At 34.4% G+C, this 27,458-nt stretch overlaps 1 protein-coding gene across 3 annotated transcripts in view; it reads left to right on the forward strand.

Moving 5' to 3' along the window:
• MPDZ (multiple PDZ domain protein) overlaps positions 1–27,458 on the forward strand; it is a 145,080-nt gene that overhangs the window by 19,038 nt on the left and 98,584 nt on the right. For all 3 annotated transcript variants that reach the window (XM_011930404.1, XM_011930405.1, XM_011930406.1), the window contains exons 3-11: positions 6,897–7,106; positions 7,757–7,896; positions 8,896–9,109; positions 9,822–9,950; positions 11,557–11,766; positions 14,030–14,144; positions 14,458–14,546; positions 24,727–24,907; positions 25,729–25,800. In XM_011930404.1, coding sequence (XP_011785794.1) covers positions 6,897–7,106; positions 7,757–7,896; positions 8,896–9,109; positions 9,822–9,950; positions 11,557–11,766; positions 14,030–14,144; positions 14,458–14,546; positions 24,727–24,907; positions 25,729–25,800 — 1,360 coding nt within the window. The remainder of the gene's footprint in view (positions 1–6,896; positions 7,107–7,756; positions 7,897–8,895; positions 9,110–9,821; positions 9,951–11,556; positions 11,767–14,029; positions 14,145–14,457; positions 14,547–24,726; positions 24,908–25,728; positions 25,801–27,458) is intronic.

Below are 27,458 nucleotides of genomic sequence, written 5' to 3' on the forward strand. Positions count from 1 at the left end.
TATTATTCTTATTATTTTTTGATAGAGTTGCTGTCTGTCACCCAGGCTGAAGTGCAGTGGCTCAATGCAACCTCCACCTCCCAGGTTCAAGCGATTCTCCTGCCTCAACCTCCTGAGTAGCTGGGATTATGGGCGTGCACAACCATGCCCGGCTAATTTTTTGTGTTTTTAGTAGAGATGGGTTTTTGCCATGTTGGCCAGGCGGGTCTCGAACTCCTGGCCTCAAGTAGTCTGCCCCACACTATTGGTATTTTGATAAATGTGTTTCCAAGGAATTTGTTCATTTCATGTATTTTTTTCCCCATTTTTTTGCGTAAGGTTATTGCATGCCTGTAGAGTCTATGTTCCTTTTTTTAAATTCCCAATACTGGAAATTTATGTTTGCTATATTTTCTTAATCAGTATTGTTACAGGTTTATCAGTTTCATTAATCTCATCTTCTTTTCAAAGATCAACTTTTGACTTTTTTGAATTTCTTTATTGTATCATTTTCCTGTTTTGTTGATTTTTGCTATAATATATGTTGTTTTCTTCCTTTTCTGAGTTTGTTTTTCTGTTTTTAGCTTCTTGATTCGGATGCTCAGCTCATTGACATTTCATCTTTCCTTTTTTTCCCTCTTATATCTAAGTCTAAATTTCTGAGCATTTCTTTAGCTGCATATCCAACAATTCTGGATGTAGTTTGCAGTATATGCAGTGTGTCATATGTTCATTATCATTCAGTTCAAGATTTGTTTTAAATTCCTCCCTCCCTCCTTTCCCTCCCTCCTCTCCCTCTGTTTTGTTTTGTTTTTACTTATGTAGATTTACCTAGCTATCCCCACAATCAAGATCACCACAAAGATCTCCCTTATTCTGTTCTTTTATAGTCATACTTAATCCCTTTCCCACATTTGTAACCCCTGGCAACCTTTAATTCATTTTCCATCTCTATAATTGTGTCATTTCAAGAATGTTATAAAAATAAAATCATAATATAGGTGACCTTTAGAGATTGGCTTGTTTGCATGCGGCATAATGCCCTTGATATCTTGAAGTTGTATATATTAATATTTTTTTTTTTTTAGTTTTCAGTAGTATTTCTTATTGGATGTACCTATTGAGGGGTATTTTGTTTCTGGTTTTTCACTATTTTTTTCACTATATATAAGCTGCTGTGAGCAATTGTGTATGGACCTAGGTTTTTGTTTCTCTACAATAAATATCCGGGAGTGCAGTTGCTAGGTTGTGTGGTAAATGCATGTCTAGTTGTTTTTAGAAACTGCCAAACTATTTTTCAGTGGGGTGTACCATTTTACATTTCCACCAGCAATGTTTGAGCAATCCAGCTTCTCTACATCCTCACCATTCTGATAGGTACATAGTGATACTTCTTTGTGATTTTAGTTTGCATTTCTTTAATGGCTAATGATGCTAAATTTCTTTTATGTACTTACTTGCCAGCCATATATCCTCTTTCATGAAATGTCTCTCTGTTTTTTGCTCATTTTCTAGTTGGGTTTTTTTTAACTATTGAGTTTTGGGTTTTCTTTATATATTCTAGATATGAGTCATATGTCAGATATATGTATCCTTGACTTCTTTGATTCTACTTTAATTAGTACTTTTACCACTTTCCAAAAAATGCAAGGAACTTAAAACACTTCAACTTTATCTACCCTACTCCTACCTTTTGTGCACCTGTATGTACTTTAATTACATATATCTTTAAAGCTCCACAAGTTTAGATTATTTGCTGTTTTAAGGAATTCATACTGATTTACATTTTAAAACTCCTTTTTGTACTGTAATATTTTCTGCATAGGGATCTTCTGAGATTTAATTATTTTCCTGCCCAAGATTTTACTTTGGTATTTCTTTTATGCAAATCTAAGGTAACTGTGTGTGGAGTGTGTGTGTGTGTGTGTGTGTGTGTGTGTGTGTGTATGTGTGGTGTATGGCGTGACACATCTAGGTTGTCAGATATTTTTATCTTTTTGTTTTTTAATCATCTCATTAACATCTGGCCTTTGTTTTTCTTGAGAAGTCAGCTGTTGGTCTTATTGTTCTTTGAAGATTAGATACCTTTTTGCTCTAGTGGTTTTTAAGATTTTCTTTCTATCTTGGCTTTTAGCTGTTTTGCTATGATATACCATGCTAGTCAGCCTCTAAGATGGCCAATGTTTCCTACCTTCTGATATTCATGCTTCTGTATATTCCCCTCGTCTTTGGTATGGGCTGGATACTGCTTTGCTTTGCATCAATAGAGTATGGCAGAAGAGTTGGTTTCTTTTTGATACCTTTAAAGTTGTTTATTTATTTATTTTTTAACAGCTCTTATACACGTTTTTAATTGTTCTCAGTGGAAAAGTTACTCTGATACAGTTACTCACACAGAATGACCTTCATTGTATATAGAACTAAAGATAAATTATGTTTTCTTGGATGCTATTCTAGAAGCAGCTCTCCTAGCACACCTGCAAATGAGGAACGTGCTAAGAAGATACTGTCCATTTCTTCTGGAAGGCATATTGAATGATACCTAGGGCACTAAACACTTGTCTACTCAGACCTTCTCTAGTTTGTGTCCTTTGCTAGCTTGTACCAGCTAAATGTGCATTTCTCAAAAAGTCATTTTTAAAGCTATTTGTACCAGTTATATTTATTTTATAATTGCACAACTTTATTATGTAATATACAATTTTATGACAAGTTTATTTTTCTATGAAAATATTTAAATTATTTTGAAAAACTATATAGGTGAATTGATAAAACAGTTATTGGTGAAATTGTTAGTTATGTTTGATCAAACTGTAAAACATGTTTATGATAAAAGATATTTAGAATTATGAAATTTGTTACAGACTGAGGATCCCACACACCAAGATCTAATGGCTATGGTATGTTTGCATAGTAAAAAGTATTTGGATTTATGCTATGGTAAGCCAGATTGAACAAATTGCATGTATGAACAAATCATATATACAAATGAATATACATGTGTTTTTTTAATTTAAAGTAAGGTACGTATTTGTTCTTTGTTATGATTTCTGCTTTATTTGACCTTTTGTAGCATGTGAACCAATACTGGTTCTAACTGCATCTTGTAAGAGGACTTTTCCTATACTTTTAAATACTTAGAAGGTGTTTTAGCTTGCCCTTTCACATAGAATTTGCAAACTTTTAAATTGAATAATTTGTATAATATTTAGGTTATGTTTTAGGTAATAGCACTAATTAAAATCCATAAATTAATATGTTTATTTAGTAAATACATAAAAGCCCCTTTTAGACTGAAATGTTCAGCCAGAACTTAAACAGAAAGCAGATAATTATTTGGTGACTCTTGCCCATTTACTAACAACTTCCATAAATTATACAGAATGTTTATCTACATATAAAAATTGCCAGATATTTATGTTTTCTTTTGTTTATTTTATATTCTGTAGACCAAGGATGAGAATCAAGATCTTTTCATTAAACATTTATAGCATGACTGCTATGAACAGACCTATCAAGGCAAATAAGATACATTCCTATTCCTCAAAGAGATTATAGTTCAGAAAGCCATTTTAATAAAGAATTATAGCATAATCAAAGTTGCCTTTCTGCTTTTTCTTATGAGTATAAATTTGCCAGTGTATAGATAAGAGTTTTGTATGGTGGTATAATTAAATAATAGTTTTTAAATATGTGATCTCTATAACCTTTGCTTTTACATTTATGTAGACCTCAAGGTCAGGGATGAAGCAGGAGGAGTCATTGACCTTCCTCAAACCTTTAACAAATTAGGAAATGACAATTGATATTAAATACTTTTATACAGTTCTCATTTTATAATATTTTACTTGTTTTGCTCCCACTGACTTTACTCTTAGAATGCCTTTATACCTAACATTTCATAATATCAGAGCTTCTATTTTACCATGAATCTGTTATAGACAGACTCTCTATTCTCGGAATGCGATTTGTTCATTCTGGCTTACCATAGCATAAGTCCAAATATTTTTTCCTATGTAAACATACCATAGCCATTAGGTCTTGGTGTGTGGGATCCTCAGCCTGTCACAAATTTCATTATGCCATCTGCTTCAACCTGAGCTGTGTATCTTCTGCTGGCAGACTTTATTGAAGTTGTCATGGCTCAGGATAAAAAAAAATCAGTTTTGGCATAAGAAGCTTACTTTTGAAAAAGTAATAATTGATCATGCTTGCTATAAATTTTAAAATAAACATTTAAAAGGATTTCCAAAAGTCTCTTCTCATCACATTGATCTCTTTTTCATCTGTGATTGTAGATAGCCAATATAATGGTTATTGGTAACTTTGGTAACTTAATGAGTTTTCCGTTTTATTTTTAAGGATAGGTAACTCTTATGTGTAGATTTTGGTGACATATTTTGAAATATTTTGATAGCTTCTGCCAGGGGATGTTCTTTACCTAATGTTTTATTTCAAAAATGATATCTCAAATGTTTTGTGTATAATACAAGGACTGTATGTTTTGTGTATAATACAAGGATGATAGTAACACCATGATGAAAAAAATTTAGGTCACAAACAACTTAGGTGTGTGACTTTACATAATTTCATCGTCCTTAGAATTGAGATGATACTTGAAAGGTTGTTCGGGAGATTGGATCAGAATTAGATCCTTAAAAATCAGATAAACATCTTTTTCTGCCAATGTATGTTGAGCATCAACTCTGTATAAGGCATTCTTCTAGAGAATGAGGGCGTAGTAAAAACAAAACAGTCAAAAATTTCCACTGGAGAGTTTTTGCGTTCTAGTCTGTCTCCACTGACTGGGATGAAAGCTTCATGACAGCAGGGTGTGGATCACGTGGTAATAAGTGCCATGAATTAAAACAGGGCAGAGTAAGTTTGTGAAGTATAATGGTGCTGTCTTAGATAGGGATGCCAAGGATGATTTTTCTGTGGTGAGGCTGGGCACACCTGAATGAAATAAGGAAGCATGTGGATATTTGGGGAAGGATATACCTGTCTGGTATATCCTTGGCAGTTTGAGGCACAGTGAGGAGGGGAGCACAGCTAGGGCTAAGTGGGTGAGGGACAGACTGCTAGGAGATGAGGTCAGAGAGTGACCCCTAAACATCATTGAAGTAAGCTTTCTGTTAAGTAGTTATAGACAAAAAGTCACAATCCAGACAGCCAACATAAATATGAAATTAGGATCGACTGCATTGCTTTATTATTATTTATATTTAACTTCAAACTCTTTGTAACAGGCACACACAAATAATTATAAAATCATTTCCCAAAGTGGGATGATCTTTTCCATTGTTGTTATGTGTGTCATTGTACTTAGAGTTAGCCAGTCAGCACAATTTGAGGGCACAGTCCTCCAGACTGCCAGTGCTGCCCCACACTTCTGATACCAACTGCGGCAAGTTAGGGTCCAGCTACAAACTTAAAGGTATAAGGATACACAAAACCACCCTCACTTATGATATCAGCTGCAAGTTTGCAAGGTTCCCCAGCCACCTTGAGGTTTCATAATTCACTAGAAGGTCTTAGAGAATCTCTGAAATCTGTTATACACATGGTTATCATCTCTTGTAGGGAAAGGATGCAGTTAAGAGTCAGCCAAAGGAAGAGATGCATAGTGCAAATTATGGGAGGATTCCAAACTAGAAGCTTGTGTGACAAGCTTGTGCTTGATCTATGTGTGATAATATGTATAGAGTACAGCCATGTGTCATTAGGTGATTTCATCCTTGTGCAAACATTGTAGGGTATACTTACCCAAACCTAGGTGGTATAGCCTACCACACAACTAGGCAACAACTGTTGCTCCTAAGCTACCAACCTGTACAGCATATTACTATATGGAGTACTATATGCAGTTGTAGCACAATGGTAATTATATGTGTATCTAAATATAGACAAAGTACAATAAAAATGTGGTTAAAAGATAAAAAATGGTACACCTGTATAGGACACCCTTACCATAAATGGAGCCTGCAGGACTGGAAGTTACTATAGGTGAATCAGTGAGTGAGTGGTGAGTGAATGTGAAGGCCTAGGACATTTTACTGAACACTACTAAATAGTCAATATACTGTATGCTACTAGATAGCCAATATAATGGTTGGGTTATTGGTAACTTTGGTAACTTAATGAGTTTTCTGTTTTATTTTTAAGGACAGGTAAAAAACTTATATATAGAGTTTATACATAAGTTATAAATACTGTACACCTAGGCTATACTAAATTTACAAAAACTTTTCTTTCTTCAATAATAAATTAACCTTGGCTTACTGTAACTTTTTTTGCTTTATAAAGTTTTAATTTTTTTAAAAAAACTTTTGACTCTCATAATAGCACTTAGCTTAAAGCACAAGCACATGTATAGCTGTGTTTGTGTTGCAACCCCAGGAATATTACCTGATCTTGGTGTTCAGAATTTTTTATTGGGGTGTTATTTCATAGGTGTGATTGATTGCCCTGCCCATATGATTAAAATTCAACTCCGAGTTTGGGCTTATATCATGTGGCCTTGGGGCCCACCATGAAGAAGAAAGATACCTCATCACTCAGGAAATTCTGAGAGTTCAGAGGTTACTTCATAGGATCTAGGGACAAAAAAATGTATGTCTGGATGTATTTGTGGGTGTGTTTTAATGAGTACCCTGAAGTTGAACACTGGAAGTAATTAGTTTTTTAATTTTCCCATCTAATAAATGGTGCTGCATTGAACATTTAGTGATGAACACACATCTTTGTGTATTATCCTAATGTTTATCCTTGAAATAAATTTCCCAAAATAGAATTGCTGGATCAAAGGATTTGGACATTTTGAAATTTCATATGTATGGCCTTGTACCCTTGGGATATTTCCTATGAAATAGTTTTTGGAATGTCAAAATTCTTAATACTCCCTGTATTACTCTTAGGTAAATATTGCAACTTCAGCAACTTCAAATATTGAATATGCCCACATTCCTCATCTCAGCCCAGCTGTGATTCCTACTCTGCAAAATGAGTCATTTTTATTATCCCCAAACAATGGGAATCTGGAAGCACTTACAGGATCTGGTATTCCACACATTAATGGGAAACCTGCTTGTGATGAATTTGATCAGCTGATCAAAAATATGGCCCAGGTAAGAACATTTCTTTCTGTTATTGTAATACCTGTAATAATTTAAGAATGTGATCAAGTTGTAGATAATTTGAAGAATATAGTGACATTTATAACATCTGAAACAATTGGAACAAAAAGTCAGTTGTGGGAGTTTAGATGGTTCAGAGATTTTCTATTACAGTTTTATCATCATTTAAATTTGAGTATTATATGTTGTATTATAGAAATATTCTTCAGGATAAAGTGCTAACAATTACCTTGGAAAAATTTTTTTCAATTTATTTTTTTTTAAACAAAGAAATGGTTCTAATAAGATGACTGTTATTGCAATAATTGGCTTTTAATTTAAGTTTTTTTCGAGACATGTCTTGCTCTGTCACCCACACTGGAGTGCAGTGTTGTGACAGCTCTAAACTCCTGGGCTCAAGGGATTTTTCTGCCTCAGTGTCTTGAGTATCTAGGACTATAGATTGTGCCACCACACTCAACTAAGTTTTATTTTTATTTCTTACAGAGATAGGGTCACATTAGGTAGCCCAGTTTGGTCCCTAACTCCTGGCTTCAAGTGATCCTCCCACCTTGGCCTCCCAAAGTGCTGGGATTTACAGGCTTGAACCACCATGCATGGCCTGGCTTTTAATTTTATTTCTTGTTTTGTTTCCTAAACAGGGTCGCCATGTAGAAGTTTTTGAGCTCCTCAAACCTCCATCTGGAGGCCTTGGGTTTAGTGTTGTGGGACTAAGAAGTGAAAACAGAGGAGAGCTGGGAATATTTGTACAAGAGATACAAGAGGGCAGTGTGGCTCATAGGTGAGATGGTCGCAGCATCTACTTTGTTTTCGATACCACATTCTTAAGGTTTTGGTCACTATGTGGGAATTTAGAAAAATAATAATGAATGGAAACAAATAATTGAACATAATCTGGTTATTAACCAGTTTTGAGAAGTCATTAACATTGTTGTGATAAAGTAGCAAGTCATTTGGAATGGGAGTAGCTTTTAAATATAGTCATAACTTACTTAAGTTTTGGTAAGGAAAGAAAAATTTGAGGATAACATTATTTTGATTGTTAATTAAATGGGCTCTTTTTGATTAGATTTTAAAAATCACTATACTGGAAATGACCCGTAATAATTCGAGTTGCATTTGTTTATATACCCAAAGCAATAATTTAATATAGTTGTCCGTCAGTATCCATGGGGAATTGGTTCCAGGACTCCTGCAGATACTAAAATCTGCAGATGCTCAAGTCCCTTATATAAAGTGGTATAGTATTTGTATATAACCTGTGCACATTCTTCCATATATTTTAAATCACCTTTAACTTATAATGCCTAACACAATGCAAATCCTATGTAAATATTAGTAGTCATACTGTATTTTTAAAATTTGTGTGATTTTTTTAAATTGTTGTGGCATTACTTTTTCTGAGTATATTTGATCCCCAGTTGGTTGAATCTGTGGATGTGGAACCCATGGATACAGAGGGCCAACTGTACAGGTATATCCACTTTCATTTTTAGAAGATGGAAATATCCAAGATGTCATGTAGGCTGAATGGGGAGCTGAAATAAAGAGTACTTTTATATGGGAGGGGTTGAGTAGGAGTAGCAGTGGAATAACCTTACGAGAGTTGATGAGCTGCAGCCAAAACGTATATTTTTTTAAAAGTAGAACTGCAGGAAAAAGCTTAGAGTATTGGAATTAAAACTAGGATTAAAAATGACTTGAACATACATGCTAAAGAAGCTGTCATTTCCTTGAGAACTCTCAGATTTTCTTTTATACCCTTTTTCATCCTTGATAGAGATGGAAGATTGAAAGAAACTGATCAAATTCTTGCTATCAATGGACAGGCTCTTGATCAGACAATTACACATCAGCAAGCTGTCAGCATCCTGCAGAAAGCCAAGGATACTGTCCAGCTAGTTATCGCCAGAGGCTCGTTGCCTCAGTTCGTCAGCCCCATAGTTTCCCGTTCTCCATCTGCAGCCAGCACCATTTCAGCTCACTCTAATCCGGTGAGTACTTAAAATTTTCAAAAGGAACAGAACGTATTTTTCAGGTTCTTTTTGGTTATCTCCAAGTTTCTAATTTGTCTTTGCACTTCTTTAGTTTTTGTCTGACTATTCTTTTGTCTTTCTCTAGCCTGGAATATTTGTTCTTTAAGCATGATAAAGCTTCTAGGTTCTGAAACAACCATTACTTTTCTTTGTGTAGTTTTTTCCTTTGACAGCATTCCTTAAAAGTGGAAAATGTAGTCCTTTAACAAAAATTGACTTTATCTGTAGACAAATACAATCTTGATTTTGATTTAAAAATTATACAATTATATTGTTACAGTTAGCTGTCAGTAACTTTTAAGAAGTCATCTAATTTGGAATCCTGCCTCAAGGCAGGATTGTGCAGAAGATATTCTTAACATGTGACCTTTTTTTTTCCCTTGATCTTTTTCTTTTTTTTTAAGAAGTGCTACAAAAGATCTTGCAAATCAGTGCCTGTCTTTAACTGCTGAAGTGAAATCATTATGATGATATATTGATAATTTCAAGAATGATTCTGTCAGTAGCGCTTACATTCTGTTGAAAGGGAAGTATACCAAGTGAAAGGGACATTGTTAGGACTCATTATGTCTGAATTTAATTATTTAATAACCACAAAAATTCCTACTGTAATATAAAATGTTAGTGCTTTGTAAATTTCTACAAATTCATATATGAGCTTTGTTTGTAGGTTCACTGGCAACACGTGGAAACTATTGAATTGGTGAATGATGGATCTGGTTTGGGATTTGGCATCATAGGAGGAAAAGCAACTGGTGTGATAGTAAAAACCATTCTGCCTGGAGGAGTAGCTGATCAGGTAAGCTACATCAATAGATCTTTTATGCTATTTTATCAAATAATACATTTTTTTTTACATTTTTTTGTTATAGAGAAGAAACTTGGCCTTAGATGATGCCAAAGAAATTGAGTTAGAATCGTTTTATTGAGTGTCCCTGAAGTGTTGTCTTAGACCTAGGGGAGGAATACCTTTGAAAAGGGACATTAATCTTAAATTATAGTTTTAGACAATGGGCTAAAGCCAAGGTTATGGATTTGATAATTATGGCGGTAGCTACTATTTGTTTTATAGTCATAATTCATATTTATAAACCTAGTCAGCTGTTTTGTAGTCACAAGGTATTATGGGAAAATATATTTTATTATTCAGGCAAAAAAAATTCAACTTGTTGCTTTAGTGATGGGTCACTGGTATCATCTTTGTATACGAAACACAGCCAGTTTTTATCACTTGAGTAGTTTATTGAGGCATTATCATTTATGACGTGATATTGTTGCAATATATTTGAGAAAAGATTTAGCACATTTGTTATGATTTATATTTTAATTTGATAAGGCTTACTGGTTTACTTACAGCTTACTTACAGCTACTCCTCCAGTAAGCCTTTAAGTAAGTTTTGCCTTGATTATAACTTTTTAAAAAATAAAGTGGTTGTTCGTACATGTGTGTCTGAACTTAAACTAGGAAGTCCAGTTCATCAAATATTTCCTGTATTCATAAATGAAATTCCTGTTTAATGACAACCTTGTCAGTAGGGGTATTAACAGTACTATAATAGTATGCAAATTTTTCTTCCTTTTAAACATTAGCTAGCATCTAGCAGCATCAAATGAAATGTCTCTAGTTGACTAGTATGTGATATTTACATGCTTTATCTTCAGTATGGAGCTGCACTCTTCAATACTGTAGCTGTCTGCATATCACCTTTAAAATTAAAATTTAAGTTAATTAAAATTAAATGAAATTACAAGTTCAGTTTCTCAGTTGGACTAGCCACATTTCAAGAGCTCCATAGCTGTTGTATTGAGTAGTGCAGAAGAGTTCCATCATTGCAGAAAGTTAATGGACTGCATGTGTATGGAGGCTCATAAGACTGCTTTTCACTCCTCATATCTTTCAGAATTTTCACTTCACAAGTATTTCACCTGCACATGAGTTCTTTTGGGATATTTATAATAGAAATAGCCAGGCAGAAAGTTGTGATATTAATATAATGCTTTCTTGTGGTTTATACCATATTTTAGGTAATAAATATTTGCATAGTGACTTATATACAACTTTGCTTAATGGCATTTTTTTCTTTCCCTCCAAAAAATTCACAAAAAAGCATTTGGGTAGAAATCAAAGTGAAAAGTTCATATGAACTCTTGGTAGGTAGAAGTCAAAATGGAAAGTTCATATGAACTATTGATTTAAAGAATATTTGTAGATTTCATTTATTGCATCACACTGAATGATGCTAGGATGTTTCAAAAGACAGTTCATATTATAACCATGTGTTTTATGTCCTGTTTGGTAACTCATATTATTGCTTTTTTAAAAATCAATCCCCTCTCCTCATTTGCGATTTATCTGGTGCAGTTAAAATAATAATAGTCTAATTATTCAATATTGTTTTACTCAGCATGGGCGTTTATGCAGTGGAGACCACATTCTAAAGATTGGTGACACAGATCTAGCAGGAATGAGCAGTGAGCAAGTAGCACAAGTCCTTAGGCAATGTGGAAATAGAGTTAAGTTGATGATTGCAAGAGGTGCCATAGAAGAAAATACAGCACCCACTGCTTTGGGCATCACCCTCTCCTCATCCCCAACTTCAACGCCAGAGTTGCGGGTAAGTAGTTAAGAATAGTTAATGTGAAAGTCAGAGAAATAGCACTTAGATGACAACAGTGATGTTTATTTAGAAACTAGACTTACTAATGTTCATATATTAGTGCTAAATAATGTGATGAAATTCAAATGTAGGGATGCTTTAGCACTAATAATATTTTATTAATCAGGAATAAATTAAATTAAATGAAAAATAGGTTGTTTAAAAATGCTAGATTATTTTACATTTTTATTTAAGCAGCACATTTATGAGGATAATGTTTAAAAATATGGATAAAAGTTTAAAAATTATTTGGTACTGATATCTAAAATGTTTAATTCTGTCTTTTTCTCAGTTAGAAGACTCTCTGTAAGGTGGGCCATAGTTCTAATCCTTCTCTTTCATCAACCTTCCCGTTAGTATTTTTGTTTTTGTTTCGAATGTGTGGAGGTTGGGGAGTGGAGGCAGGCTTGGTGGGCATGAAAAAGGCTTACTAAAACCTTTTGGTGTTATTGTTTTAATAACAATAAATAACTGTTTATAGCAGTGGGTGCTGTATTTTCTTCTATGTCTTAGAACTATTATCAGATTTGTAATAAGTAGTCATTATTCTGACCCAGTTATATACTTTTTAAACAAAAGTTATTCTTTTGGTGTTATAACAAAAGCTCTATTCATATGCATAGTATTCCATCCTTGTCCTTAACTTGATATGGAAAAATCTAGAAAATTTCAAAATTATTGGAAAGCAGTGGGTATATCAGCAGATTTATAGGTCACCAGACTACAGAGGATAAATATTAACAAAATAATTTATCCAGAAATCTCTTAAATATTTAAGAAGAGAATTACACCCAGTTTCTAGGTAAGCCTTATAGTAAATACAAGTCCTATATTCTTTTCCCATAGATGTAAAAAAATCTGTTTTGTTCTATTGAAGTTTTTTCTAAGCAGTTGCTACAAATTCTTTTTTAATATCCTAACCTCCTCCACAAGCCCTTTAAAACTTTATTAGAACACTTGTAATTTCCATGATTCTGTTGTTTTTAGGAATGGAATTTGGTTGCTATTTTTTGCAAAGAGAAAGAAGTAAAGAAAGCTTGTATATGAAAGTGTTTAAATGGCATTCTTTTGTGGTAAACAAAACATTTTATTCAGCGATATATAAATGAATGCAATACCGAAAACCACTTGATATAATTGAAAGCTTAGAAAAATATCTGTTCTGTGCATATCATCATTTCTGAAGCTTGTGCCCCTTTTAAAACCATTCGATAGTCAAATTGCCACTCTCTAAAATAGCACTCGCGTAAGTCTTATTAAAAATAGAAAACACATTTGTTTCAATTGAAGCAGATTTCATCCTGTCATTTTCTTGTAATTATCTAAACTTTAAACTTTTGCTAAGTTTGCACAGATAATTATGTGCAATGAAAAAAATAAACCAAACTTTACTGTAAAATTGTATCTCATTTAAGTGGACTGTCAGAGTTTGTTTAAAGAAATTAGAAAACATCAGCTAGCCCCAACCTGACTGTCCATTAGACTCTATAGCTTTGATTTTGTTGTGCCCTTCCTACGGTTCTCTGTAGCATCTGCTGACACCATACTAATACATAGTACCAATAGCTTATCGATGATATATCGTACCAATTAACTAGTGCTTAATTTTAGGGAGACCTCCTCTTCAGTCCAACACAGAATTAGTAACAATTCTATTAGAGAAGGCTGACATCTGAGAAACCCACTTTCAGCTATCATTCAGGATGCTGAATTATGAGGAATTATGAGGAATAATGAATTAAGACATGTAGAGTCTTAATTCTGAGTTACACACAAACTGCTCAGTAAATGGTAGCTGGTTTAGTTGTTGTTACTCCTTTCCTGATAGACAGTTGACCAAAGTGATATTTTCTTTCTAGATTAAGTGGCAAAGCTAGATTTAACTTGTTGATCTGAATTCATAACATTAGTTTTTTCAGCTATACTGCATCCTAACTTCTTCAGAAATTAAGATGAGCCATCTCTGAAAATAGAGTTCGCTAAAAAAATACCTGTTTGATTTAAAATTTAGTATACGCAAACAATAATGTATTCTCTGATAAGGGAAGGTTCAATCTTATTCCTAACATCCCTTTCTGAGAAAAAATATGATGATGCCTATCCCTGTGTTCAGGATTAAAGGTATCATCTCTATTATAATTCTCCGCTAGAGAATTAAAGTAGGCCTGTGGCTTTCTTTTTGCATATTTATTTCACTGTATATTTATTGATCTTATTTTAGGTTGATGCTTCTACTCAGAAAGGTGAAGAAAGTGAGACATTTGATGTGGAACTCACTAAAAATGTCCAAGGATTAGGAATTACCATTGCTGGTTACATTGGAGATAAAAAATTGGGTAATTTTAAACATTAAATATTCTTTTAAACTTGGCAGTTACCTCTGATATCTCTTACAAAATATTGAGTTGATATTACATGTTTCACATTGTTGAAAAAACTGGTTGAAAACTTCCTTAGGAATAATTTAGTGTAGGTGACTCTTATATTGTATTTAAGACAGACAAAACAATTATTTTATTCTTTAGCCTATGTTTCTACTAGATGATACATATTTATTCTAAATTAGAGCTTTAGAGTTGGAGAATTGAAGATGGATATTCTTTGAATGTACTTTGAAAATTGTGAAAAATAACCTATTTCTAATCTTAGAACCTTCAGGAATCTTTGTAAAGAGCATTACAAAAAGCAGTGCTGTTGAGCATGATGGCAGAATCCAAATTGGAGACCAAATTATAGCAGTAAGTTACACATTTAACAATACCTTTGTTAATTTTCATGGTTGAGAATTGCATTCTCCTAGTTTACTTAGTTTTGAGAGCTACAGTTAACTCTACTAAAAAAAATACCTCTGTACTAAAAAAAGCTTAAGCTTTTTTGGTGACTTGAGGCTCTTTTTACAATTACCCTTTTTATTATTTTGTGGAAGTAAAATAAGGGCATTCGATATAAGCTTTACTAGTCTCAGTTCAGAAGGGGAGACTTCTTTCTTGAATAATTCCTGATATATCTAATTTCTGGTTGTAATGAATTTATTACATTAATATTACACTTATTATACTTTCCTTGCAGATACTCCAGAGGTAGAGACTAGATGTCCAGTACCTTTAGAGTACTGGAATATGAATTAGGGATGCCTGCATTTTTCTTTTTAATCAGCAAAATGATACTGTTCTTGTTGGCTTTATGGCGGGGGCTCCTTTCAGCCCTAAGGGTATATAAGAATGGAAAAAAAAATCTAGCTTCTTTTAATTAGATCAAGCTATCATTGTTATCATTCTAACATCAATGTGTTTTAAACATATGGCTATTCAAGGCAGTGTACAAAAGAGTACAACTTTAATTTCAGTTTTCAGTTGATACTGGACTCCCCAGACTGCAGCCTGAAACAGAAATTCAAGAGACCCTGCACCAAAACTTCCTGATCAAATAAGTTTAGGGGAAAACTGCCTATAGGATAGTCTCCTATGAATTCACAGTGCACATAGAAAAATTGAAGACAATTTTTCTGGTGTCTTCAATGAGCTGGTGTCTTCAATGAGCTGGTGGCTCATGCCTGTAATCCCAACACAGGCAGATCCTATCTCTGAAAAAAAAAAAAAAATTGCTGGGAACGATGGTGTCTGCCTATAGTCCCAGCTACTTGGGAAGCCAAGGTGGGAGGATTCCTTGAGTCTAGGAGTTCAAGGCTGTAGTGAGCTATGATTGCACCATTGCATTCCAGCCTGGCAAACAGAATGAGATCTTGTCTCTAAAAAAAGACACACACAGAAGAGAAGTCCTGCAATAGAGAAACCTGTTTATCTGTTTTACCTTAGTGTTTACTAAACTTTTGTAATTGTGAGGTCTTTATTCTTCCAAACATATATTCATATTTTTTGAAAGACATCTTGAGGGAATGCTGATATATCTTAATAGGTGTTTGTTTATGCTTAAGTTTCTGTTGTCCCCTTAGAATCTTAATAATAGTGAGAAAGTAGGATATTAAGATATAGGAGTCCTTGTTCATAGGAATATTATTCACAATCACCATGACATGGAAGCAACCCAAATATCTATGAATGGATAAACAAAATGTGATATATATGTATCTCTCCAATAGAATGTTATTCAGTCTTTAAAAAGAAAGAAATCTTATCACATGCTCCAACACTGAAGAACCTTGAGGATATTATGCTAAGTGAAATAAGTCACAAAAAGACAAATACGGTAGGATTTCACTTACATGAAGTATCTAAAATAGACTTACAGAAACAGAAACTAGAATAGTGGCTCCCAGGGACTGGGGAGAGGGATAAATGAGGAGTTGTTCAATAGGTATACTTCTGCAGTTCTGCAAGATGAAAAAATTCTGGAGACCTGTTGCATAATAGTGTGAATATACTTAACACTATTGAATTGTACTATTCAAAATGGGTAAGATGGTAAATATTGTGTGTTTTTCTACCACTATTTTAAAAAAGAAAGGAGTCCTTTATCTCTCCCTTTAAGTCCACATTGTAGCTCCATGAGTCTTCTTGGGTTTTGTTCTGTGAAACTCCTGCCTACACTTGTTCACCTCTTCAAATCTATGCTAAAGATCAGATTGTGCTTGCCACCTCATCTGGTTATATGCCTGAAATGAGCTTTCTCTGTGTATCTTCATTTTACCATACAATGTAAATGAATTACTGTACATTTTTTTTGTTTTGGGGGAAAGTGAAAGAGAGAAGGAATAGTTACGGAGTCTAAATCCATATCTGATGCTGAATTACAAATTGAAAGCATAGCGAATTTACTCTTTTTTCTCCTGTTATCTATATTAATCAATTAGAAAGCTTTTAAAAAAATCAACTTGGTTGAAATATAATTCACATACCATACAATTCACCCATTTAAAATGTACAATACAATAGCTTTTAGTATATTCAGAGTTGTGCATTCATTACCGCGATGAATTGTAAAACATTTTCAGTACCCTAAAAACATTTTCAGTACCCCTTAGCATTCACTTTCTCCCCCATTCTCCCAGTTCTAGGCAACCACCAGTCTACTTCCTGTCTCTATGGATTTGCCTATTCTGGATATTTCATGTGAATGGAATCATACAAGACGTGGTTCTTTGTGACTGACTCCTTTCACTTAGCATAATGCTTTCAAGTTTCATCTGTGTTGTAGCATGTATCAGTCTTCATTTCCCTTTATTGCTGAATAATATTCCTTTATAGGATATACCAATTTTTTTTATCCATTCATCAATTGATGGACATTTGGATTGTTTCTACTTTTTGGCTATTATGAATAATGCTGCTGTGAACGTTCATGTATAAGCTTTTATGTAGGTATATGTTTTCATTTTTCTTGGGTGTATACTTAGGAGTGGAATTGCTGAATCTTATAATTCTGTGTTTTACTACATATCAAACTTCCTGATTCAGTTTCTTCACTTACAAAGTTGGGATAAGGAAAATTCTCTTGTGTGATGTTCAGGAAAATCAAATGAGTGTTTTATTGAAAATACCTGTTAGCAGTTTAATAATTAAGCCGATATTAATTATTTAGAGGGTCTAAAATGATTACGTATTTGAAGGGTCTCATGATAACTTCCTTCTAAATTTTTCATTATCTTCATTCTTGTACAAGTGGAATCTCAAATATAATTCCTCTTAGGCGAGGTCAGTGATGAAGGAAATTGTTGATGCAAAGGTGGAAGAATCTTTTCTCTGAAATGTTTTCTTGCTTTCAATAAAATCACTTGACTTCACTCTCATCAGTTTTCTGATTTTTAATTTTTAGTGAACATTCTTTTACTACAAAGATACAAGCATTTTAAATTCCTGAAGAATATCATGCAATGCTTTTGATCATGTATTAATTTTTTACTAAATATCACCATCTTGTGGACTTTTGAGATATTTGCAGCAATGTTCTTCACATTTAGTTGCATTTTCACAACTGCAGTCTTTGTTTGATTTTTGTTTGGACAGCAGCTATTAGGAGTATAATCTGTTTTTATTTTGTGGTTGTTGAAGTGATGAGATTAAGAAATTATTTCTTACTATTTTGATGAAGTGTTATTTTTTAACTGAAAAATATTTTGTTATAAGGTTCTTGTTTTACACATTGTGTTCTGTGGACCCCTACATCCACAGGGTCTCACTATAGGCATTACAGTGACAAGGAATAGACTGAATTTCTATTTTTCCCATTTCATATGTTGATATTCTGTTAATAACTTGATTATTTGACAAAAGAACTCTGTTGTGTTTTCAAAAGTTGACCAAACTTGTCATTAGATGAAAACATACACTCATTCTTTTTAGTTTGATATTCAATATCTATGCTAAAAGCAGTAGGAAATTAAATAAGCATATAAATAAGGAAAAGTATCAAATGTTGCCTTTGATTTTCTGTGACTGTGTTCATAGATTGAAGTTCTCTATACATATAGGATATGTTGGAGGAGGCCCTGGCAAGCTGGGTTGAGTATGCTCAGGGGCCAGATTTTGTAAGTTGTTCTGAGTATTTCTCCCCTATAATTGTTCCTGTTAATTGTGGTGTCTGCAGTGCACATTATGAGGATGTTGGCTCTCTTCTTTTTTTTAATTTTAATCTTGGCCAGGTGCTCTTGAACTCCTGGGCTTGACAGATCCTCTCACCTCTGCCTCCCAAAGTGCTGTGATTACAGGTATGAGCCACTGCACCCTGCCTAGATCTCTTCTTTTCATGAGACAGCGCATAGGCAATTTGCTGCCATTATACTACCTAGTTCTACTGCACTCTTCTCTATGGTACCATGGGTTCTGAACTGATTTCTTGACTCTCTTGTGATAAAGTGGAACCAGAGCTAACCAGGACCTTTTAGGCTTCAGTGACTTTGGCTCATATATAGCATGGGTGTGATTATATTGAAGAGAAACCTCTCCCATGAAAGCCTTGGAGATTTTTATGTTTATTACTCATTTCTTTACTCTTTTAATAATAATACCAGCTTCTGAGTATTTTCCCGTTACAAACTGCCATGTGGTATAATTCTTGGAAGATAGATCTTCTTATTTCCATGTTACAGATGAAGATAACTAAGACATTTGAACAGAAGTCTAGGTTTAAAAGTTCATGACTGTTCCATTATAGCAGTTTCTTCTGTGCTAGTATTATTCTCTGACATTTGAGTAAGGAATCCATTTTGAAATCCAAGTCATCAAGTTCGGAAGATAAAGGAAAAAAATGCATTTTTAAACATACTTTTAGTTTATTGTTATTAAAATCATGCACATTAGATTTTTCTTAATAAAACTTCACTTTTAATAGAATTGAACAATACAAATGTTTTGCAGATAAAAACAGCCTAAAGTTCTATGCATTTTATGAATATTTTTGCCGTTTTTTTTCCTTTATTAGTGTGAGAGTAAATAGCAAGTTCATTTATTTTAGATTAATTTTTGTCTTTAAGGTTTAAAGAATATAAAATTTGAACATGGTTAAAAAGCCTTCTCATAGAAACCACTAGTTTATGGTTTAAAATTTAGAAAAATTCTATATATTTATGTTTAAATAGCATCATATTATATTTGTCTATACCTTTTTATTTTACTTAAAAATTTACCTGGGAGAGGTAGCTATGTAAGCACATGTAGGTCTGTTGTGATATATTGAAGCTGGCTTAATCATGGATAGTTATTTTGTTTACAGTTTGTTGTTACAGACAGATTATTACATACTACCTTATATTTCTTTTAAGGACATGAAACATTTAAATTCTGTTTTGTTGCTGTAATACTATTATTTAGATTTGAATTTTACTTATTTTGTTGCTCAGCACTGGATCTTTTATACTACAGTTTTCTTACTGAATTTTAAATCTGATTAATCTCGCATTTGGCTAGTGTGTTTTGAGTAAACTTTCAGGAAGAGAAGGTGTTAGTGGACTTTCTAAACTTTTTGTTTCTGAGAACCTCTTCTGTTGACTTCTTATATTTTGACTCTTTGGCTGGGGATAACAAATATGTTGGGCAAAGAGGATTTGTTAGGTATAATCTTAAGTTGAAAAATTTTGTCAACTGCCCCTTTTAATTTTTAATGGGGAAGGTTCTTCCCTTTCCCCTAGAAGAAATCTTAGGCAAGTCTTCATGTCTTAGGGTATTCTTATAGAATAAGTTATCCTGTGGCCAATCAAAATAATCAGACACAGTTACAAATTAGTAAATTTTTTCTCATACTAAATAATAGTCTAATTTCAAACGAACCCCCTGGAATATTAGAAGCCCGCTACGAACGGATGGCTTACCTAGAGACTTGAGCCTGGCTCACTCCTATGTGTGGTCCTCCTCTGGTCTATGCCCAGACAAAGCCAGGGAGGTGAGCAGGTCCCAACATAACAGAAATTTCCTCTGGCTTCACTGTCAAAGCAGCTAAACAGATTCTTCCTTGTCCTCCTGGTGGTATTAGACTCAATCTACTGCATTGCCCCTTCTGCAGGTGACTTTGGACTTGAAGTCAAGGGGGAAATACCTGGGTGGGTATAGCATTCTTTCCTCTTAAAAAAAAATCATCCTCTTAAGTTTTTCTTAACATTTAACAACACTCAGTTCTTTTATGCCCTGAATTGTAGTTCTTTACCACCTAGTTTAAATTTCTGCATGGTGGCCCTTTTTACAACTTGCTTTGGTATAGGATATTAATAATCATAGCATCTCAAGCACAATTTCTGTTTTCTCATACATCACACAATTTCTGTTTTCTCATACATCACACTAAGTATAAGATTCTTGGTTTGTAATTTCTTTACTACAATCGTACAGATAACCTAGTCTCTCTCTTTGCTGCCTAGAGGCTGGTAGATCTTTTTTCTTTTTATCCTTGAAATATAAGAATTTTACCAGGATACATTCAGGTGTGAGGTTTTATTTATTTATTTATTAATTTCTCATGATTTTCTGATTTTTCATGTGCCTCTTTGATCTATAGAGTTGGGTAAATTTCCCTTCTCCCTGATCATTTCTTTGATTTTTTTTTTCCCCCTCATTTATCATCTTCTCCTTATAATTTCTTTTATTAGTGTGTTGGATTTCCTAGATTAGCCTATGTGTCTCCAGCCTTGTTTCTGATCATTTTTTATCTGTTTGTTCTTTTCCTCTGAGATATGGGAAAATTACATGACCTGGTCTTCCATGTGCTGACTTTGTTTTCGCAGTACTTAAAAGCTTGTTGACTGCCTTCATTGTAAGTTTGTTTTTCTTTCTTTTTTTTTTTTTTTTCTTTGCGTAGATACGTGTTTCTTCTTGTAACTGTAATTCCTGCTTCCATAAATACAAGGAAATGTGAATTATTTTGACAGTAAGTTACAGGAAATATCTTTTTTCCTGTTCACTGCAATAACAACTTCATAGGAAGATACATGCACCGATCTTCAATGTACAACCTGCTTTTGGACTGTGATATCTTATTTCACATCCCATGACCCTTGGTCATTCTCAGAAATAACTGGGTTTGTACAGATAGAAGTTGAGATGAGTTCTGCTGCAGATTGTATGTTTTTTTTCCCAGATAATTTAGGAATTGACAAAGTGACAGGGAAGGGGAAAGTTTAAATTTACTGTAGCTTCATTTGATTCATTTGTAGATTAACAAAATGAAGAGGAAACCAGTGGTAGAGGATCACACTGGGAGACTTTGCCTCTGTTTTTGTTTTCTGTGTTTGCGGTGATAGCCAGGAGTTAGTTGGAGTTGTATGTGTGCTTGTGTGCACACATGTGTGGATAAGGTAATTTTTATTGCAAATGAAGTAATTCTGTGCTACTACTTGGAACCCAGCTTAGTATGGCCTTTAGTACTTGGTGTGTTTCTTGGAGTTACTGATTAGGATCCACATATACCATCTGACTGCCTCATTTAATGAGAGGGTGTTGTTTGTTTGTTGCTGAAGTTTCTTCTTGCCAGACAGGCTATTCCCACACATACAGAGATTCAGTTGGCATGCCTTTGATCTGGCCATGCGCAGACTATTTCTAGTAGAAATTCCTCCAGGTTGCTGGTCTAAGGACCTTGGTGCTTCTTTGGTTTCCAGTTTTGTTGCAGTATTTTCTCTGTTCTGTTTTGTTAGTTTTTGTAACAGGTAATCAGCAGGGTGCAGGTAGGGAGAAAGAACAGAGCCAGATACTTATGTTCAAGTTACCATCCAGCTCAGAAGTATCATAGAAGGTTTAAGGAACTGACAGAGTATGAGATTTTTCAACTAGATCAGAGGTTTCTGGATTTTTGATTGAATATTTCCTCTAGTAAAAATAGCTAACTACTCATTTTCCCTCTTTCCTCCTCACTATGTATTCATATATATTGTTGTTTTATATATATTATACATATCATATATATACTTAACAGACATTATATGATGTTTACCTGTGTGTACATATACATAATTATATATATAGACATCCACATATACACATATTTACAAAGCAAATGAGTTTTTAAAATGTTTATTTAGAAGTTTTATTATATTCTTTCAGAAACCTTTGCAGTAAGGGTATTCCATCTTGGAGACAACTGATCTAGTTCTTTTTTTTTTATAAATATAAAATATAAATATAAAATAAAATATAAAAATATATCACTCGGATGCCCAGGCTGGAATGCACTGGCATGATCATGACTCACTGCAGCCTTTGGAACCTTCTGGGCTCAAGTGATTCTCCCAACTCAGCCTCCTAAGTATTTGGGATTACAAGCATGTGCCAGTACGCCTGGCTAATTATTCTATTTTTTATAGAGACAGGGTTTCAGCATGTTGCCCAGGCTGGCCTCAAACTGTTGGGCTCAAGAAATCCTTCTGCCTCAGCCTCCTAAAGTGCTGGGATTACTAGGCATTAGGCACTGTGCCCAGCCTTGATCTAGATCTTATAATTTTCACATATTTACTAAGTAAAGATCTGGATTATAAGATTTAGATTATAAAATCCAGATCTTTTCTAATTTAGTAAACATTTGAATGCCTAATATGGCCCCACTATGCTTGGAAAAGCATTACATGTACAGTCATTTTATAGTCATTTTGCAATTCTAAGGAATATCAATGACTTTGAATTTCAGCATTAAATTTATTGCTCTAATTTTTCAAATTGTTTTTACTGTGGTTTTATGAATTGAACAACATGTTAAAATTTTTATTTATCTCCCTCAAAATATAATTAACTTTGCAAATAAGTTTTTGACCTATGAGCCAATGGCTCTATATTTTAATATCTATAGTATGGACAGCACCATGTTTTGGTGACACTACTGTAAGCAAAAATAATACAGAGCCTGTCCTTGGAGCATGTAGTCGTAAACCGCATAATGGCAGAAAATGTAAAATTAAAATTCTGAAAACTGCTATGAGGAAGAATGTGTAAAAGGGGGCTTTGACTGCAGTCAAAGACATCAAGATAGTTTATTATGAAAACAACTATTGAACTGAGATATAAAGCAATTATAAGTGTTTTCTAAGTAAGCTATTGAGAAAGAGCATGGTCTAGAGTGGGCTATCCAGAGAGTCCAGGCTGCGGTAACTGGACTTGCAGAGACTCCATGGCTGAAGGGAGCACTGCAAGTCAGAGAAATGGAAGTGAGCCCTCTGTGGCTGAGGGGCAGAGAGTAATGAACTGCATCATGAGAGATGAGGTTGGGGCTGGTGGGAGATGGGGGCAGTTGACACAGGCCGTTCTAAGCCACATTGAGAATTTGGAGCATTGCCTTAGGGAGTTTTCTGTAGAAGGGAGGGTTGGGGAGATATGATAATATCTATATTTTGGAAAGATCACAGGGACATTTTTGAATGTTTTGTCATTTGTGAAAAGGGGAAAATCAAATGTATTTATTTTTTTGAAAACACAAATAAAAAGACACTTTTTTTCTTTCTTTTTTGAAAGGCAATATAAATATGACCTTGCGATGCGTCAATGCACTCAATAAGCACATTCATCACTGTCTTTTATTCCTTTTAATCCTGCATAGTTTGGTTTCCAGACTTAACTGTGCATTGAGATCACCTGAGGAATGTAAAAGCATATTTAAAAAGGAGTAGATTAGGGCACAGTGGCCCGTATCTGTAAACCCACCATTTTGGAAGGCTGAGGTGGGAGGATCCCTTGAGCCCTGGAGTTCAAGACTAGCCTGGGCAACATAGGGAGACTCCATCTCTACAAAAATTTTTAAAAAATAGGCCAGGCGCGGTGACTCATGCCTGTAATCTTAGCACTTTGGGAGGCCAAGGCGGGCAGGTCACAAGGTCAAGAGATCGAGACCTTCCTGGCCAACATGGTGAAACCCCATCTCTACTGAAAATACAAAAATTAGCTGGGCATGGTGGCGTGCACCTATAGTCTCAGCTACTCGGGAGACTGAGGCAGGAGAATCACTTGAACCTGGGAGGTAGAGGTTGCAGTGAGCAGAGATTGCACCACTGCATTCCAGCCTGGTGACAGAGTGAGACTTCGTCTCAAAGAAAAAAAAAAAGCCAGGTGTGGTGGTGTGTACATGTGATCCCAGCTACTTGGGAAGATGCAGTGGGAGGATTGCTTGAGCCTAGGAGGTTAAGCTTGAAGGAAGCCATGATTGCGCCACTGCACTCCAGGCTGGGCAATAGAGTGAGACCCTGTCTCAACAAAAAGAAAAAAAAAAATGGCATAGAAGCCTGTGTCCTACCCTAGAACTAGTGACTCAGTTTCTGGATATGGTACCCCAGAATCTATATTAAAATAAACAGAACTCTCTCAAGTGATTCTAGTGCATCCCTGTTAATACTGGTTCCCAAAGAGATATTAGGGTCTTACTGTCCATTCCCTAATGAGAGGAATACTTATTCTCCATTCTTTCCACACTAACAAACTATACATATGCATTTTGTGAATTGGTAATACAAATATCCATTTATTTAACACATAACATGCTTTATTTTAATCGCAGGTAGATGGCACAAATCTTCAGGGTTTTACTAATCAACAAGCAGTAGAGGTATTGCGACACACAGGACAAACGGTGCTCCTGACACTGAGGAGAGGAATGAAGCAGGAAGCCGAGCTCATGTCAAGGGAAGACGTCACAAAAGATGCAGATTTGTCCCCTGTTAATGCCAGCATAATCAAAGGTAAGTAATCCTAGGTTAATCTGGTTTTTAGTTAGACGTTTATGTTGTCTCCAATGTTTTAAAATTCCGAAGTAACTTACTATTTCAGAATGGTTTTAAATTATTCAGAATGCTTTTTACCCTCAACTATTCATTATAAACCAAGGCAAGAAAGGAAGTTTAATAAAGTCAGGATTAATCGGGACCAGCAATGTGTCTATAAACTGTAGAGTAGGCTGCTGAATAGAGCAGATTTCTTTCTGTCTTATTCATTGTCACCATTTCTCATTTGGAAACAGGCAGTCATTTACCTTTCTGTTTCTGCCTTACTCCTGGATGTCATTGCAATGTTCTCACTTTAGGGGAGTGCTCGTCCACCTGGATTATTTATGTGACCTTCATAATAATTCTAAATGCCCAGCCTTTCCTTGAAGGAATTGACTTTAATTCCACATTTAGAAATGTCATTCATAAGCTGTTTGTACATGAATATGTCTGCAAATTACTGAAACCCCTATGTAGCTCAGTGATTTATTGGTAGAAATCAGGCTTTTGGCTGAAAAGGCTTTTGGCTGTTTCATTTCTAAAATTGTGGACCATTCTGATATTTATGCCATTTATACATATTGCACTATTAAGAAACAGAGGAGCAAATCACAGGAGAAATGTATTACTTCTTTTCCACTAACAGAACTTGCCTTTAAGTACATATAGTTATTAAGAAGTTTATCTCTAAAAAACAGACTCTCATGTAGGAGTTCAAATAAATATACTGGGTTTAGAAAAATTCAAGTGCTTGATTATACTAAAGATAAAATTACTAAAATATTTTTATCTTTAAGAAAATTATGAAAAAGATGAGGATTCTTTATCTTTGAGGAGAAACACCAACATATTACCAATTGAAGAAGAAGGTAAACACCTAGAGCCAGCTTATGTACTTCATTATTTTTCTTTTTTAGAAATGATTTTTACAAATGTGATTAAGCCTCTATGGATACATTGTAAGTTACTAAAAAAAATTTCAAAAAGTGATGTTTGTAAATCCCTATTTATAAATGTGACTAAGTGGTCTTACAGATTAAAGCATTCCATTTATAGCTAAATTTTTCTTTCATTTATTGTTCACTTACACTTTCTTGCTGAGTCAGTCTATTCTTACTTCCATATTTTTTTGACCAGAACTCCTTAGGAATTAACTGGTTGTATATGTGGTTCTAATTTAATCTCTTTGTCTCTATACAGCCAACATAAACTAACAGTTATAAAATTATAAAGTATTTAAAAATAAACACAGGAGAATCATTAACACATAAGCTCTTGGGAATGAGACTCTTCAATTTTGGGAGGCTTTTTTCTCACTTCTTAATTTTTCAGGGGTTCCAAGATTTAATATTGGGAAGTTGGTTTGGAAGGTAATTGCAGAGAAATTATCGCACCTTCTGGGAATTCTCTCACTATAAACATAGGACCCATCAAGCTATTTTTAAAAATTTAGAGTAGCATTATTATTATTATTATTTGTATTAGAGACAGGTTTTGCCATGTTGGCCAGGCTGATCTCAAACTCCTGACCTCAAATGGTCTGCCCACCTTGGCCTCCCAAAGTGCTGAGATTACAGGCGTGAGCCACCACACCTGGCCAGTAGCATTATTTTAATACAAAGTTTTGCCAGAATGTTGCTCTCCTCTTTTTATTCTGTGTGCTGTGTGCTTCCTTTAACTTTCAGATTGCTTTAGGTACTTGATAACTTAAACCTACTGAACAGAATACAAGACTGATCTCCCTCCCTTCATGTGAATTCTTTTTACTATATGATTACACCAAAGCTTTGTTGTTCTTTAACATATCTATTCCTTCATTATTGGATTTTCTGCTGAAAATTTTGAATGAGCTTTACTATTTTAAAGGGATATTTATGTTTGCAGAGATATTCCAGAAGTTAGATCTGTAGAATTCACATGTACTAATAACATTCTGCCATTTTTACATTAATAAGTAAATAAATTATTTAAGCTAAAGTGAATATCAAGAATTGTAGGAAAGGATAAAAGTGTTTAGAGCATGATACTTGTGATGTTAAGTGGGCATGGGTGTGGGAGTTGTCGCCAAGTTGCAGAACCATCTATTTTGCTTTGGTGAAGGTAGCTAATGAGAAATCTCTCTCTCTCTCCCTTTGTGTGTGTGTGTGTGTGTGTGTGTGTGTGTGTGTGTGTTTGTGGCAGGATACATGGGGGTGACTATAGACCTAGAATCAGGAATCCCAGAATCTTTTTTAAACAAAATAAAGCACAGACTTCTAAGTGATTTTAATGCATTTGCCCTAGTACCAGTCCTCAGAAAAGGGATAAGATATTATTGCCTCTTCCACAGATATTTTACACATTGTGCAAGCCTGGACAAGTCATTTGACTTTCCAGCCAGATCAGCGGTTTAGACTTTATGATTTTTAAATATATGCCTGAAATCCAGCCTTGGGGCAATTGTGAGAGGGTAAGAATGTAGAGTTGTTCTGCTGAAGGTTGGTTGAATATGAATTGCAGACTGTTTTTATCAGCAGCATGATTCCCT

The sequence above is a fragment of the Colobus angolensis genome, unplaced genomic scaffold, assembly GCF_000951035.1.
Source record: "Colobus angolensis palliatus isolate OR3802 unplaced genomic scaffold, Cang.pa_1.0 Scaffold86, whole genome shotgun sequence".
Classification (NCBI taxonomy): domain Eukaryota; kingdom Metazoa; phylum Chordata; class Mammalia; order Primates; family Cercopithecidae; genus Colobus; species Colobus angolensis.